This window comes from Sardina pilchardus, chromosome 4, assembly GCF_963854185.1.
Source record: "Sardina pilchardus chromosome 4, fSarPil1.1, whole genome shotgun sequence".
NCBI lineage: Eukaryota > Metazoa > Chordata > Actinopteri > Clupeiformes > Clupeidae > Sardina > Sardina pilchardus.
Window position 1 is genome coordinate 28,662,876 of NC_084997.1, and position 17,993 is coordinate 28,680,868.

General features: G+C 43.6%; 2 protein-coding genes across 2 annotated transcripts; both read left to right on the forward strand.

The window, feature by feature from the left end:
- The first annotated feature begins 2,352 nt into the window (after nucleotides 1–2,352).
- Nucleotides 2,353–11,436, forward strand: bbs5 (Bardet-Biedl syndrome 5). The gene is made up of 12 exons (XM_062534901.1): nucleotides 2,353–2,487; nucleotides 2,693–2,775; nucleotides 3,168–3,233; nucleotides 3,340–3,389; nucleotides 3,554–3,681; nucleotides 4,032–4,167; nucleotides 4,789–4,884; nucleotides 5,250–5,312; nucleotides 5,592–5,726; nucleotides 8,255–8,338; nucleotides 10,469–10,492; nucleotides 10,924–11,436. Exons 1-12 carry the CDS (start codon nucleotides 2,426–2,428, stop codon nucleotides 11,023–11,025), a joined length of 1,029 nt encoding a protein of 342 aa, XP_062390885.1. The 5' UTR covers nucleotides 2,353–2,425; the 3' UTR covers nucleotides 11,026–11,436.
- Nucleotides 11,437–12,309: 873 nt separating this feature from the next.
- klhl41a (kelch-like family member 41a) lies at nucleotides 12,310–17,453 on the forward strand. The gene is made up of 6 exons (XM_062534900.1): nucleotides 12,310–13,759; nucleotides 14,062–14,219; nucleotides 14,424–14,531; nucleotides 14,870–15,055; nucleotides 15,511–15,657; nucleotides 15,946–17,453. The coding sequence occupies exons 1-6, from the start codon at nucleotides 12,611–12,613 to the stop codon at nucleotides 16,055–16,057; spliced, it is 1,860 nt and encodes a 619-aa protein (XP_062390884.1). The 5' UTR covers nucleotides 12,310–12,610; the 3' UTR covers nucleotides 16,058–17,453.
- Nucleotides 17,454–17,993: the final 540 nt, after the last annotated feature.

Consider the following 17,993-nt stretch of genomic DNA (forward strand, 5'->3'; position numbering starts at 1 on the left):
CAGCTGTATTTTGTCCATCTGGAGATCCCCTGAATCTGTTCCACACAGTTGAACTTTACTGGACATCTGTCTGTGGACAAATGTCTCTCCTGCCGAACAGACGACAAGGGAGTAGTTCTTCTGCACTCTGATGCTCCTGCCTAGCCAGCCTTCCACCCGGTACTCTCCGCTGTCCGAAGCACCTGTTGCATGTAGCTTAAAATGAGGCCAATTAAACGTGACACGATGCTGTGGATATGATCCATCAGGCTGAGAAGTGTTGAGAAGTTGCCAGTCTCCGTCTGTAGCTACCCGGTACAGCACATAGTAATCAGCAAATTCCAGACCCCATGTGCAAAACTCAGGATTGTCTCCGACTAATGCAGTCACATATGACTCAGCATTCCGGTGACAGCTCGCAGCACTGATGAGGATCGACAGCAAAAATGAGACCAGTCTTCCCACCTCCATTCTGAGACTCTCACACTCACTACTGCTCTCAGTGATGTCCACAAGCGTTCTGAATCCCCTCACTCGGACACAGACTAATAAGTGCTGTGGGTAATATCTCTCTATCTTACAGGCCTCCTCTGCTCAGGAAGTGCATGCGATTATATAATGCTTCAGATGGTACTTACAGGAAAACAGTTCATACAGATAATGTCATGGCAACATAACATAAAAATGACTACATGACTATGACTGTTTAGTATACTATATGACCATATGACTGACTATTCAGTATACACTATATTGCCAAAAGTATTCGCTCATCTGCCTTGACTCACATATGAACTTCAGTCACATCTCATGCTTAATCCGTAAAAGCCCTGTATAGAACGTTGTCAGCATGCTCACGGCCCTTAGGAAAAACACAACATCCTCTCCAGTCTTTTCCAAGTTTAATGACTGCAGGTCCTGGTGATCAGATGGATCGACAGCAAAAATGGGACCAGTCTTCCCACCTCCATTCTGAGATTCTCACACCCATTGCTCTCAGTGATGTTCACAAACGTTCTGAATCAGCTCATTCTCACACAGACAACAGTAGCCTACAAGTGCTGCGGTTGATATCTCTGTATATTTATATTTTATATATTTATGTATATTTCGGTTTGATTTTTACTATTTTTTTTAATTAAGGCATTAAGATCAATTGTCAAATGATGATTTTATATTCCTCTTTTTAGGCAACTTTAGCGTGGTATCAAATACATGTGCTCCCCACTGTACAATCATTAACTTGACATGAACAGGAAAATGATTGATGCAGATAAACTTTTTTCTTTAAACAGAGTAAACATGTGTATTTATTAATTTATTCTCATTCAGGTGGACATGGCATGAATGAGGAGGAAGTTCTATCCTCAAGATGTCCATACTCAAATCTAAAACTCAAAATCATCTAGTCACTTAGCATCCTAAAACTAAGTTCTCTTTAACAAACAGCAACTGTTGTCTGCTGTTTTTGTTCACCATTTATTATCCACCTCATCCATGCCATGTCAGTCAAATCAAATGACATTATACAGGTACCTGTTGATGACCTTTTGAATACCATATCAGGTATTAGTTCATTGCTTTTGTCATTAGAACAACTTGCCACATGTAATCTGTTATAATTTTCCTATTTTTATCGTACTTCATTTTTGGAAAGAACTGCAGTGAGACAGTCTGCATCTTTTTAATGGCAGGGCCTAAAAATGTCCAAGTATAAAATAATTGAATACAATCTGAATCTCCCACATACAGTATGAGTGCAGCCTTGTTCATTTTTAGAAGAAAATGCATGCAGATAGTGTTACAGCAAAGCATGTTGACTATCTCATTCATAACAGTGACACAGAAACTTATAATTCTGAAGGCACTGACATGTTGATAGGCATTGTTTAGAGACATAAACTTGGCATTTTGAGTGACTTGTGTGTTTTTTGCACTATAGGTCCAGGAACACTTGGCCTGGCATAGCCATACGTAAGCTTCCGCTCAATTTTCATTTCACTTCACCATTACCTCTGTACGATATTAGTAGCCTACGAGGGTTTGGTATGACCACCAGGCTAAGGAACACTAGGCCTACACAAATAGTTTTGATATGCACTTACAATGTTCTTGTGCAAACGTAATGAGAATTCAAGAAATGCATCAAAGTGACTGTGACTGAGAAAAACTGCATGTAAAACCTTTGTTTACAAGAAAGGTAAACACATGTGGCCTAGTTTACAATGCAGCAAATGCATAAAATAGTATTCCTGCTTTAAAGTTCAGTACACGCAAACTAGGCTGGACTTTATTTGTCCCTCAATGCTCACCATAGATGGGTTGTTGCCGAGGTGACGCAGAGACGCGGATTAAGCTTGCATTGTAGCTAACGCTAACGTTACGTTCGCTAATCCAACAAACCATTTCTATTTGTTAACTAAACAAATATTCCGATCGACTGATTATGGCGTCTGTCTTAGATGTGCTATGGGAAGACCGAGATGTCAGATTCGATATCACTGCTCAGTGAGTTCTTGATTCTAGCTGTCAACCAAGTCGCTTTAATCAAACTATGCTAAATTATTGTTACCATAAAACTCCAGCTAATATTCTAAAGGAGTAATGCGATAGAAAGCATTAGATGTTCGTCCAACACATTTCTAACACATGTTAGGTACCTCATAGATGCAACTGAGAAGCAATAACAGACTGATTCTGAAATATTTTACAGACAAATGAAAACGAGACCCGGAGAAGTTCTTATTGACTGCTTGGATTCGATTGAGGACACGAAGGGAAACAACGGTGACAGAGGTAACGTTGAACACAGATGCAGTTCACAATACGTGCAACCTGGTGTTAGTTTACGTGCCAACAGCTTACTTCGTTAACTTCTCCGTCATACGCTGTAGCTAAAGTGATGCCATGTTGCTGCTCTCTGCAGCTTGTTGGCTATTAGACCAGTAAACAATGTCGATTCACCCAGCATAACATTACACCTGTTTCTGAATTGGTGAGTTGCACATTAATCATCTGCAACTAACTAGTAAGACTGAACGTGCCTTTGTAAACATGAACATAAACATGCACTGGTGTTCTTGATTCTAGACATCACTGCCAGATACAGTACTTGCAGCAGCAGCATTGTAGGCTACTATAAGTGCTTGTCGAGTGACAGGATTATCATTACAATATCAATTTCGCAGGGAGACTTTTGGTGACCAACCTAAGAATCATCTGGCATTCACTAGCTCTGCCAAGAGTCAACCTTTGTAAGTAAAATACACTCCAGCTCGACTTACATTCAACAGAACATTCTTCATTTTCTGTGATGTAGTGTAGGAGTTACCCATCTCGATGCTATTTTCTATTTCACAGCCGTGGGATACAACACTATCATCAACATCACAACTAGAACAGCCAATTCAGTATGTTTGAATTATCAGTCTAATATTGTTCACATTTTCTTTCTTATTATCGTAATTTGGTGTTCTCCCTAACTTTTTCCTTCTCCCTCTCTCTCTCTCTCTCCTGCTCTCATACCAAACACACACACACACACACAAACACACACTGCTGTGCATACACACAGAAACTTAGAGGACAAACAGAAGCTCTGTATATACTGACCAAGTCCAACAACACCAGATTCGAGTTCATTTTCACCAATGTGGTGCCAGGCAGCCCAAGACTGTTCACATCTGTCATTGCTGTACACAGGTAAGTTCCTTATCTTGTCATTGGCAGCTTTTCACTTCTTTTATGAAAATGTTTCATATAAAAACTAAACAAGGCCCAGAAACATGCAAACAGAATAAATAGACAAAAATGTTTTGTTCACATTTAAGTATGGGTATCTCTAAATTGTCAGAAATGACAATATTATTCAGTTAGGCTGTGCACTGTATTTGACGTACTTGACGAACATAATGTAATGAAGTTGATTGATTCTTATTTTTTTAGTACTGGCCACATACAGTGTGAGACCACTGTTACCATAACACTGTTAACCAAGTGCTTGTTAGCGCAGGTGGCTCTGATTACTAATGTAGTTATCTATTTTCCTGCAGGGCCTATGAAACCTCTAAAATGTACCGGGACCTGAAGCTCAGGGGTGCTCTGATTCAGAATAAACAGCTGCGCCTGCTTCCACGAGAGCAGGTTTACGACAAGATCAACGGCGTGTGGAATTTATCCAGTGACCAGGTATGGTGCCCGGGCTTCCGTGTAGATGTCGTATTTGCTCATCTGATGTCATGGCTGATTTTAAAAATGTTTGTCCAAAGATGACTTTAGAACTTCAGAAATGAAAGTGAATCTCCTCATTCTGGCGAGAGGTGGTTGTCTTAAATGTCAATCAAAGGTTGTGTTTTGGGTTCAGTGTCCTCCAAGCGCCTTTTGGTGTTTTAAGCCCCCAACGTCATCTTCCAGACAGCGCTGCATGGGAGGCTTTAGGGTTAGGGTTACGGTTAGGGTTAGGTGCCTTGAAGTCGGCAGTCGCAGCGCTGCCTTGAAGTTACCGGTGGGGGCTTAAAACACCATCGAGCGCTCCTAGCTACATTGTTGGTCACACATTTACAGAGCTGGGGCTGCATAAACACCTTGACCTTTGACTTCTGATGTTTTTGACTGACTCTGATTAACCATTATTATTTTTTTAAAGACCTTGTTCTTAATTCCTCAAAGTGGTTGGTGTCGAAATTGTATAGCTTGGGACAGGAAACATATGACACAATATAGTACCTTTAATTTATTTTAATCAGAATAATGAAACGTTCCGATTCAGCACCCGTATTTGTAAGCAGACTGGCTCATGGTGTGTTTCAGGGCAACCTGGGGACCTTTTTCATTACCAACGTCCGGATCGTGTGGCACGCCAACATGAACGAGAGCTTCAACGTCAGCATTCCCTATCTACAGATAGTACGTATTCCAGACCACTTTGCTTCGTCAGGAGAATGTTAACGCCATTCAAGTGCCTTTCACGTACAAGCCAAAAGAAGCCTTTGATTTGAAAAATATGTCCTCAAATGGTTTTGTAAATGTGCCCTCTTTCAGCATTTCATCTCGTGTTAATGTTTTTTTATGGATGCACTGCAGCTCCTACATAGCAGTGTAGAGACAGACAGACAGACAGACAGACAGACAGACAGACAGACAGACAGACAGACAGAGAGAGAGAGACACACAGTGTGATAGCTGTGGATATACTGAATGTGTGTATTATGTCGTTTGATAGCTGTGGATATTCTGAATGTATGTATTGTGCCATTTGTCTTTGTGTGAAGCGCTCCATCCGAATAAGAGACTCCAAGTTTGGCTTGGCCCTGGTGATCGAGAGCTCACAGCAGGTACGGCCACTCTACACTCCACCAGGCACTCACAATGCAACACACACACACATTACTGACAACACACACACATTACTGACAGCACACACACACACACACACACACACACACCACTGACAACACACCACTCAGACACAATCCCCAAAAGTCATTGAGATAACAGTATGGTGATTAAAAGGCTTGCCATGCAGTGTTCTGGATAACATTACTCCCGTGCTGTATCGGTCAATGTCCTTTTGATTATATATTTTTGTCACATATTTATTTGAATCTTTACAGACAGGAGGGTATGTTCTCGGCTTCAAGATCGACCCGATGGACAAACTGCAGGACGCGGTGAAAGAGATCAACTCGCTGCACAAGGTCTATTCTGCCAACCCCATCTTCGGCGTGGACTACGAGATGGAGGAGAAGGTATGTATGGTTCAACACTGAGAGACGTGCTTTTATTTTATTTTACAGTCCATTTTCACTGCACCGCGTACACGTCTACCATCATTTCACAACATGTATCGTTTAACGGAAGTCTATCAGAATATCTGCAAGTGACAAAGAAGTGTAATAGTGTTGCAATGTAGAACAAAGTTACATAGAGAAATAACTGGTGTTCCGAGTGTGCACTGGCAATGGCAGAGATGCCATTCTCCCTACAGGTACTATGAGTCAGTCTGCCACTGAAATGAGTTTGAAGATGTAATTTTAGAGGAAAAACACTTTAATAACACATTTTTTCAAGAAACTCATAACTTGTGGTTTTTGGTGTTTTATCTCTTGGACTAGTTTCTGTGCGTCACTAGCGTCCACTGACATTGATCAAATGATGGCTTATCTCAATATAGCAGCTGGGGATTTTGAGTGTTTTGAAACCAGCACTAATAAAAAATCATATTAGTTGGAAAGAAATCATCAAGCTGCATCTAGTTGCAATCCACACACACGCACATGCACACTAGATGGTAATCGACAGCAGAGGTTCTCAATCCACACACACGCACACAAGATGGTAATCTACAGAAGAGTTTCACAACATTCACGGGGCTAAGGTCACACCGAAACGCCAAGGCACAACAGTTCACTTTTTTTCTGACTGTAATTGCAAAGGGAGAGAGTAGAGACCTGGGGCCCTTCTCATTCGTCTTTTTATCTATCCACCCTTCCTTCCTCGGCCCTCAATCCCACTGATCTAGATAAAGAATGATGGGGCGGCGACAATAGATACAGACGGTTAGAAGGTTGCCGCCCATATAGCTATGGTTGCCGCCCCCCTCTGTGGGGGAAAACATGCTAATATCGCACAGTGAACGTGAATGGGCGAACTCGCTAACAGTTACACTTTATATATTCGTTTTACTTTCAAATGCAGCTCTGCTTGTTTCTGAACACAATGATGTTAAGACATTGTGTTTACCTAACTGTCCAGTGTATGCTAACAACTTAACTCACTCTCAGTTTCCCAATTTTGATGACAAGCTTCGCTGGAAGCTAATATTCGATGGCAGCTTCATTAGGTTGCTAACTAGCTAACTTTAATATCATCAGTTTAACATAATCAACGTACACATTACGTATTAAAACTATTCCCACGGACATTGTAGGAAATGTACATTAATGTGAGAATACATTTAGATGCAACTTATGTGTATGTGGTGTTATGCCATAAGACTTAGCTTGCTAAACCGAGCTACTCGGTCCGGCCATTGACACCAGTTCTACAATGGGTGTACTCGAGACAGTTCTGGCTATTTAACTGGAATTAGCAAAATGAGGGAACTTAATGTTACTCTTAACCTCGGTGATACAGAGATAACTATCAGTCCAAACGTGGTTTAGCCGTTTATTGATCTTTGTTAAAATATTTAATCTTTTTAAAGGTGTTTTCTGTACTCACACCGTCCACCTCCATTAGATTGCATGCAGTAGAAACGAATGTTTTCCCCCACGGGGATGTTTCAGCCATGGTAACCACGGTAACTGGGGGCGGGAACCATGAGTATGACGAGATGCCGTCTGTATGTATGGGATAGTCTATCCAGTGGTCTTTATAGATCAGTGGGAACGAGCTGGAGGACTGAGGAAGGAAGGAAGGGAGGATAGATAAAAAGACGAATGAGAAGGGCCCTTGACCTTTAACCTGCAGCTTGACCACAGCGCCAAAGAGCCGGGCCCGTTGGTATGGTAGTCAAAGCGCACACTCCGTCACACTGCCCTCCCTGTCCTCTTGGGAGGGATGCCCATCCGCCTCAAGCACAATGGCGTTTCTCACGCATTCACTAGCTCTGCTCCGCTCGTCCCAGCGTGTCCCGCACACGAGTCCTTTCTCGGATTGGTTGCTAAATGTGATTTTATTTGTTTGTTGCGTACTAATGCAGGTGAAAAAGTTGCCAGATCTAGCAATTGCAACACATCTTAACAACTACAGGGAGTATACTATTGTGGTAGGCTTGCCTAGAAGGAGATGGATCTCAGCTTCATGTTACAATCTCAAACTGAGAATGGTTGCCTACTAAAGAACAGATTTATTAATAAAAAAAAATAGAATAGAGCACACTTTGCTTTGCCTTTCGGTGCACCCGTGTGCCTTTGAAAACATTTGCACATTAGTGCACTCTAGTGGTGAAGTTGCACCCTGGTCAGTGGTCACCTGAAAGGAATTTACATAACATGCAATATAACATGACATAACTTCAGTGCGATGTGAATGTGATACTTTAAAGTAAACATACTACACAGTGTTTCTTTAATATCTTCTTTAACATAACATAACATAACATGACTCAACAAAACATAACAGACACAACAGGACATACATGACATAACATTGGCCAGTTAGTTGGTTGGGGATGGTTAATTAGAGATTTGTGGCTGTGTTGATGTGTCGTGTGTAGGCTACTACACAAGTATGAACTGTTGTTGTTGTTGTTGTTGTTGTTGTTGTGTTTAAGCCTCAGCCACTGGAGGAGCTGACCGTGGACCAGCCTCCTGATGATGTGGAGATCGAACCAGATGAGCAGACTGATGCTTTCACTGTAAGCATATCTCTCTAACATTCATACACAGACACACACTCTCTCTTTTTCTCTCGGACACACTCTCTTTCTCTTTCTCTCTCTCTCTCTCTCACAAACTCACACACACTCTCTCTCTCTCTCTCTCTCTCTCTCTCTCTCTCTCTCTCTCTAACTCACTCACTGTCTCTCTCTATCTCGTTTTCCATGTTCTCAAAATAGAAGGGTGCCGTAGCCAAGAGTCACAATGTCCCACAAACACAAGCTGATGTTGCTTAGCTTCAAACACATAATTTGCCAAATGGCTTTAGGTTAGTGTAGGAGTCAAGTGTCACTAAACCAAGAAGCCCCTTGAGACCTGTTGACCTGCAATTGTAGACCTGGGGGGTATTCCATCAAGCGAGCTAACCGTAAATCGCGGCTAACTTTGATAAGCCTCGCTAATTTTAGAGAGAGCTCGGTTCCATTACTCCCGCTAACAGGAATCTCAGCTGAGTTGCTGGGGTAACATATGCTTCTGAACTAACCTGGTCGGTGGCAGGCTAACTGCCGAGCTAAATTAATCTGTGTTGCAAATAAAAAACAACAGTCGGAAAACGAGTCCCAAACCGTTGGTTCCGTCAACCTGTGCTTTCGTCACCTGTAGCTACAACTTAAAAAATAGAAGGAGAAACTTTTTTCCGACAGTGTTGCAAGCATTGATTAAGGCTACCTATCCGCTAGTTTAAATGAATTTCTGAAAATTATGCAACTTACATTGTTTGAACTTGATATGTGTGTGGTCCAAGGAATCTTGCGGCTCTGCGCAATGTATGTCTTTCGTGGTGTCATGCGCAGCGTGACAGGAGAACAATCGAGGCATGTGTTGCGTGTTCTCGGGTTCGGTTCCCATGCGATGAATTTACATAGACTATGTTAACACATTCATATTGCCATGTTTAGTTATACTCTTTAATGAAAGGCATCATTATTAAGGGTCATATACAGTAGCTTCAGTGACAGTAGGCAGGCTGTCAGTGTGCTATACGATGCAAGGCAAGCCAGCCTATAGCCTAATTCTGTAAAGGCTATAATAATTAAAACCGCTTCGTCTAATTAATTATGCATGTAGTTCGGATATCAAACCAACTGTATTACAGAAATTAAATATGAAATGACATATTGAAAGCCAATATTGCATTTCAGATAGGCTAATTATATTTCACAAACACTTTGGCAGAACTATATGCTTATGGGAGACAAGGCTAGGTTTTCTCCCAATACTCCCAGGACAATATATAGGCTACCAATTTATTTTATGACCACCGAAAAAATATTTCAGAGTGAACCCTTTTAATTTACAAACGTAGGTTATCTTTATTGTTGAATAGCCTATGCCAAAGTTGTTTTGAGTTTAAATAGCCTGCTTATTCACTCGTTTTGTTCAGAGTGAAGACAATCAAAGTCCCAATTCAAACCATCATAATTAGGCCTACTGTTTAGCGATTTACAGTAGGCCTACGATTTCGTTATTAGCAACTACTGTATCTATTTTTTCTCTCGTGTTCAATTTGATTACTTCCGATGAAAATCCTGTAGATGGCGCTTGTAAATCGAATTGAAATCTTCTAGTTTGCCTTAATTTTACGACATGCATCCTCTTTTCGTCAATCTATGGTTTTGGTCTACTTTTCTACCTCGTGCACGAGCAGACATGAAGCTGATTTTAGCCTCGTTTGAATAAACGAGGGCAAGATGCAGCTAACTTGAGTTAATGGAACGGCTTTAGCTTCAAGTGGAAGTCTACACTAGTTCAAGCCAGGCTATTTCTGTTGAGCGCCGCCTTGTTTAGCGAGGTTGATGGAATACCCCCCTGTCCGTGTCATTTCAAAGATGCTCTCTCTCTCTCTCTCTCTCTCTCTCTCTCTCTCTCTCTCTCTCTCTCTCTCTCTCTCTCTCTCTCTCAAATTCAAATTCAAATGAGCTTTATTGACATGACAAGTGTGCTTGTGTTGTCAAAGCATATACATACAAATTCAATACATATAAGATAAACAGAACAATGTTATAATAGTAATAGTCATAACAGAAGAAATTAAAATAAATAATACAATCTGTGTGTGTGTGTGTGTGTGTGTTTCTAATGCTCTGCCATCCTTGCTATCTTTTCAGGCCTACTTTGCTGATGGAAATAAGGTGAGACTCCCATTTAAACTGCATGTGTGTAGGACTGTACAGTACTCTACATCAACATACAGACACAAAGATGATGTGTTGAGATTCAAGTTAAAGTTTTAAAATTGTTTAACCAAACAAAACTTTAATACTAACCTTAACCATAAGCTGTTGTGACAGTTCTCAAATGATGGTTTGTGATCTACAGATCTGAGTGAGCATCTGTACATAGTCTGTACCAAGTGAAGTGTGACCCAGAGAACACCTGTCTAATATAAAATAGCCAGACAAGTTCATACACGCAAGTGTGTGTGTGTGTGTGTGTGTGTGTGTGTGTGTGTGTGTGTGTGTGTGTGTGTGTGTGTGTGTGTGTGTGTGTGTGTGTGTGTGTGCGTGCGTGTCTGTATGTGCCTTTGTGATGTTGATTTCCTCCTGCTCCTGTCGTTCTGCAGCAACAGGACCGGGAGCCGGTGTTCTCTGAGGAGCTGGGTCTGGCCATAGAGAAGCTGAAGGACGGCTTCACCCTACAGGGGCTCTGGGAGGTCATGGGCTGAGTCCGGCTCAGGTCCGGCTGTGACTGGCGGTGCCGATCCGGTGTGGATCTGGGCCAGGCTCGGGCCGCTAGCTAATCTGGGGTGAAGTGCACGGGGGTCACAGCTAAAGGTCTAATGGGACGCTACGGTAGTTACTCGCTTACCACAATTAAGTCTGTGTTGGTAATTGAATGTTCATTAAAATATTTAATTATGTCTGTCAGTGCAGAGGTCAGTGATTATGTAAACTATAAAGAGTTATTATGGATGTCAGTGGCATTTGCTGATAAGGTGTTGATGTGTGAGAGGTTATTTATTTGTACTTCAGGTCTTGTGTTATTTTTACATGTAACTGTATATTATATAGATTTGTACAGGGAAAGGCTTTGTTGTTTTGCTACTGAGACACATTAAAGTCTGTACAGGATTAAACCCTCTTGTTATGTGCCTGTGTTAATCCCGTTGCTATGTTGATTTAGTGTAAATGCTCGCGAACAGTAGTGGCGTTCTCGAAGAGGGGGGAGGGGGGAGGGGGGCATCTGAGTCATCCGCTTGCTTTAGGCCGCGATGCTTTGCTAACAATAATCCCGGAGCTATTTACAAACGACTCTGCAAGAGCCAGAGTGCTTCACTAACAGCTAGAGTGGACGGACAAACGTCACCTGTCGGACTGGCAGCTGTTCACTGACCCTTGCTTTGGAAGGTCGGACTCTGGGAAAATCATACTCATGGTTAAATACAAACGAATTACAGTGTGAGGTGTGAGGGATCAATGATGAATCATCATCTGGGGTGACGATGCCAGCAGTCCTTGTGCGTTTGGTCACTTGCATTAAGAAACATCTCGAACCCTCGAGCCTCACCTGCCCCATCAGACAAGAGCTATATTCATCCTCTCTTTCTATAGATGACCCTTGGGCAGACAGACCCATCCTCTGTGCTGTGTATTCTGTTGCCCCAATGCTATGCTTACTATTGCCCCTGTTACCTTCTGGTATCACTTACTACTACAGCTCATAGAGTGATGTAAAGGGCAGTTGGAGCAAACGTGTTCTCTCCTGGGGAATGCACCCCGTCATAAATACACACTCACTCACACACACACACACACACACACTCACAAAGTGACTAAAGCTCAGCAGTTGTTTCTTTCACTCCGTGACAGCTGTCCGAGTGTCCTCGTCTGTTTTCCGATTCGGCCAACCTGAATTCCAGCAGGCTGTGACGGCCTCGCTAAATTTAGCGGCGGCGGAGTTAAATTTGCGGGAGGTGATTCGGGCTGCCCCACTGCCTCCAAGGCTGCCCAACCCGCCTCCTCTTCATTGTGCCAAGACCAGAGGACCAGACGACCCACGCCCGAGAGGCTCCGTCCGTTTGCTCTACCATTCCTCTCCTCTCTCTCCGACCGGCTCAGGACTACCCTGCTCGCTTCCTCCAGGGACTACCCAAGCCAATTCTCCTCTTGTAAGAGAGAGGGATCCTTTCTCTTTTATCCCATCGGTGAAGCTCTCTCCACAACTCTCTCCCCTCTCAGCTTATTCACGCTAACCCCCCTCTGCCCCCTGCTTTCTGCCGGACACACACACACACACACACACATCAAGACATGGAGCCAGGAGGTATACGTGAGGACCTGCGCCTCTACCAGAGCACGCTTCTCCAGGACGGCCTCAAGGAGCTGCTGAACGAGAACAAGTTTGTGGACTGCGTTCTGAAGGTGGGCGAGCGCAGCCTGCCCTGCCACCGGCTCATCCTGGCCGCCTGCAGCCCCTACTTCAGGGAGCTCTTCTTCGAGGAGGACGAGGAAAAGGGGGAGTCCGCCGAGGGCAACAAGGAAGTGGTTCTGGAGAACGTCGACCCGTCCATCATGGAGATGATCATCAACTACCTGTACGCGGCCGACATCGACATCACCGACGACAACGTCCAGGACGTCTTTGCCGTGGCCAACCGCTTCCAGATCCCCTCGGTGTTCACGATCTGCGCCAACTATCTCCTCAAGCAGCTCTCCGTGGGCAACTGCCTGGCCATCTACCGGATGGGGCTGGTGCTCAACTGCCCCCGGCTGGCCGTGGCCTCCCGGGACTACATCACGGACCGCTTCGAGACGCTGTCGAAGGAGAAGGACTTCCTGGAGCTGGCCGCCCACGAGCTCTTCGCCATCATCGGCGTGGACTCGCTCAACGTGGAGAAGGAGGAGCTGGTGTTCGAGACGCTGATGCGCTGGGTGCGCAAGGACAAGGAGCACCGCCTCAAGACGCTGGGCGACGCCTTCGACCACGTCCGGTTCCGCCTGATCCCGGAGAAGTACTTCAAGGAGAAGGTGGAGACGGACGACATCGTCAAGGCCGACCCCGAGCTCGCGAAGAAGGTGGAGGTCATCAAGGACGCGTACGCCGGGAAGCTGCCCGAGAAGAAGAAGAAGGAAGCGAAGAAAGGGAAGGATGGGAAAGACGGGAAAGACGGGAAAGATGGGAAGGAGGAGGAGGGGGAGGAGGACGCCGGCCTGCCCGGGTACCTGAACGACACGCGCCGGGTCGGCATGTTCAGCAAGGACATGATCCTGATGATCAACGACACGGCGGCCGTGGCGTACGACTCGGTGGAGAACGAGTGCGCCTTGGCCGCCCTGGCCGAGCAGATCCCGCGGAACCACGTCAGCATCACCTCCGCCAAGAACCAGCTGTTCGTGGTCGGAGGCCTGTTTATGGACGACGACAACAAAGACGGCCAGCTCCAGTGCTACTTCTATCAGGTACCTCACAGTGTTAAGTGTTAGCTGCAGTTTTACAAAGATGCTCCACTCTGGTGTTACTTCTGTTAGCTGCAGTTTGAACTTACATATTAGATAAACTGCCTAGTGGGACTGTTTAAAATCATGAAATGCACTGAGTTGTAACCTCTGTAAATGTGTGATATATTCTGTTCAAATGCATATCAGCTATCTTGACATTTCAAATGTTGGCTATATTAGGAACATTATAAGAAATGTTACTGTTATCACATTAGATATATAATGAGGACAGATCCTTAACAAAATGGGCGTGGCTCTTTCAGCTGGACCCCATTTCTGCTGATTGGACAGCGCTTCCCCCTATGCCCTCCCCCAGATGTCTATTCGCCATGGGGGAATGTGACAACTTCCTGTTTGCTATTGGTGGCAAAGACCTACAGAGCAATGAGTCCTTGGACTCAGTGATGTGTTATGATATTGAGTAAGAATGGAACAAAATATTCATTGTTATACAGTGTATTTGCTGTCCTTTAATATTATATTTTACTAGAGTTTAAAACCTACTATTACCTGTTTATTGCCTATAGCATTTCATTTCACTGTTCATTACATATTACTATAATGTTTAGTTTATTACAGATGGTGTGCATTAATGTAGTAACTAATCTGACTGTGTGCTTTACAGTAAACTGAAGTGGAGTGAGACCAAGAAGCAACCCTTGAGGACACACGGCCATAGTGTCGTGTCACAGTACGGAATGATCTACTCTATAGGAGGCAAGACAGACGACGGGTCAGTCAACTTATTTTATATTTTTATGAATATGCATCAAAAACAGATTCCCAGAGGACTTGTGTCAGATGTATTGAGACCTGTTGGGGTTTTGTTTTTAATCATTTTACCTGCCTCCCGCAAGAGCACCTTTTGTATGAATCTACACCAGGTAGCATTTCCTTCCTCCTTGTAGAATTTAAACCTGCATGTCAGTAATTTAACAGTACAAGTTCAATTTTGGACAACAGTGCGTGAAACATTCCAGGTGGTGTCATGCCGAGCCTTTTTATTTCACTTTCATTTGACCTTTATTGTCATCATCGAGTGAAAACATTCCATTTACCTCCCCCTGACAGCAAGCACCTCAACAAGATGTTTGTGTACAACCACAAGAAGGCCGAGTGGAAGGAGGTGGCGGCCATGAAGACTGCTCGGTCCATGTTCGGCGCGGTCGTGCACAAGGGGAAGATTATCGTGGTGGGAGGGGTCAACGAGGGTGGGCTGCTGAGCTCATGTGAGGCCTACGACTTCGGAACAAACAAGTATGTGGTTTTGGTGTGGGTGCGTGTGTGCGTGTGCGTGTGCGTGTGTGTGTGTGTGTGTGTGTGTGTGTGAGGCACATCCATTACAAACATAACCGCCCCCTGGATCCAGATGGTGATACGGATCACTCCCAAAATGTTGTTTCTCCCTTAGGTCATTTCGGACCTTTTTTGACCATTTCATCTAAATTCATCCATAACTTTTTGAGTTATCTTGCGAACAAACAAACAGACAAACAAACAAACAAACAAACAAACAAACAAACAAACAAACAAACAAACAAACAAACAAACCCAGTTGAAAACATAACCTAATTGGGGGAGGTAATTAGTTAACCATGAACTGCTCACCCCTCTGCCCAGGTGGGAGGTAATTAGTTAACCATGAACTGCTCACCCCTCTGCCCAGGTGGGAGGTAATTAGTTAACCATGAACTGCTCACCCCTCTGCCCAGGTGGGAGGCCCTCCCAGACTTCCCCCAGGAGCGGAGCTCCATGAACGTGGTGAGCAGTGACGGGGCCCTGTTCACCGTGGGGGGGTACACCATGGTCGAGACGGACGATAAGGAGTGTGCCCCCTCGGAACTTTCAGACATCTGGCAGTAAGTATGGGTTCATCGGCACAGGGCTATGGTGGAGGCTTTGTAGGGATACTTCAGCTCTATTATATTTATAGTCAATTTTCAAACACATCTGATTATAGATACAAATAAAAATGTATTGTATTTCATGGCACTTTTTCAATGACTCCTCAAGGAAAACTTTGCCTATACTTGCTTCTTGGTACCCTTCAGTGTTTGATGTTTTTAACCTTGAGGAACTCTTTTTAGTAAAGAAGTCTTTATGAAATCGTCAAATGGTGCCACCCGTCTCACTGTCCGTCCCTGCAGGTACGAGGAGGACAAGAAGGAGTGGACGGGTCTGATCAGGGAGATGCGCTACGCCACAGGGGCCACCTGCGTGTCCATGCGCCTCAACCCCGCCAAGATGCCCAAACTCTAACTCCGCCCCCCTCCTCCTGCACACGCACAGAGGCAACTCACCGGCCAGAAAGCAAGAAATACCAGAAGAAGAAAATCACACAAGTCATATTGCGGTCTCCTTGTTACATTGGGAAAAAAAATAACCATCACAATTAATAGCACACAACTAAAGCCTACCTTACACTGACAGACTTTAACAAGATCTGGGAAAGATTATTGAAAGATTTTAGTCTTTTGAGTCAAGCTTGAATGAGGGGCATTAGTTAAAAGACTACAATCTTTCCCAAATCTTGTCAAAGGCTAAAGCCTACCTTACACTGACAAGATTTGGGAAAGATTTTTGAAAGACTGTAGTCTTTTGAGTAAAGTCTGAATGAGGGGCATTAGGAGTACAATCTTTCAAGAATCTTTCCCAAATCTTGTCAGTCTAAGGAAGGCTTAAGTTGATAGTGTAGTATGCTATATCATACAGCAGGGCTTGAAGAAAGGAAAATCTCTGTGCTTGACTATCAGAAACCTTTCAAAGCGGTTCTATATAATCATCTATATCAGAATGTTAAACAGACTGACACAGTGCCTGAGAGCTTCAAGTTTTGATACTGAGTGATGTAAAGTTTTACACACCACTAGACCCAATGAATCAAGGATGCTTGTCTTCTGATATAAAATGTTACTAAACTGCTGGTGGGTGTTTTGTCCACCAGTGTGCCTTCTGAATGTGAAGATAGTAGAAGCACAACATCCACTTTTCATGACCATTCTTGTTCAACAATTTTGTTTGTTGGAGTTTCACCTTGGCAACGCTGCGTGCTGGACTGAACAAGTGATTCCTTTAGAAGTGCTAGATTCGTCCAAAAGTTTCAGCAAGAACTGTTGGGGATGCTTTACAGGAGAGTGGTCATGTAGCCTGCAAAATTTCACAAGCATTACGCCAACAGACTCTAAAATTTGAGCAGGATCTCTTGGCTCAGGAATGTCCAATACTAATACGCTACTAGTGCCACTAGAGGGCACCATTGCCTTCAGAACAACAAACTCTACCAGTTCACATTTCATTATTTTCAAACATGTCCACTTATTTTGTTTTCGTACACTGTGGAGTGACTTGGGGTTTCGCACTAATATTCCATTTTTTTTTTTTTTTTAATTATGTTCGTGTTCCTGCATGGTTGTTGTGGGGTTGAGGCATGGCCTTCCTACTCTGCTGTGATAGGCCCAGCAGATGCATATCATGTGTGAAAACGGAGTTCAATCAGTGTTGCTGACCACTGACCACTGTTCAGGTCTGTTATTCTCAACATAAACTAGCAGAGGTTTAGTATAGGACACTGCCACATGTTGTTAAAAAAAAGACTTTTCACTTTAAATAGAATCTGTGTTAATAAGTTGTTTTATAAAAAAAAAATAAAGTTGTATAGACCAAGCTGCTTTTCATGTGATTGTCCATACACCAGTGGCGGCTGGTCACCAAAAATGTTGGTGAAGCAAACCCAGAGCAAACCCCGTCGACCGAAGCGGTTGCAGCGTCGGGACCTTATTACCACTTCGAACGTGCATTATTTTCCTATAGACGCACGGCGCGTCGTTGATTATCCCTTACATAACGGTATATCGTTCAGCCTTACTCACGGTTCTTCCTCACATTCTACAATTGAAATGTCTCCTTACCGTAGCATCAACGAGCTGTGTAATTTCCACAGAAAGTTTTGGTCTGCCCTCTGCTTCCACTCGTAATTTGTCCTCATATTATGACTGGAAACGAAGCTAGCTACCCTCCTAGCAATACCCTCCTAGCTTGTAAGGGCTCTTGCTAAACAAATTATATTAGGAAACAAAAAATATATTCACTAACCCTAAGTAACAAAATCCTCATCTACACGGAAAAATAAAGATATGTCTTATGAAATGACTGTTCAACAAATTATGTGTTGTTATTGCTGATTATGAAGCTCTCC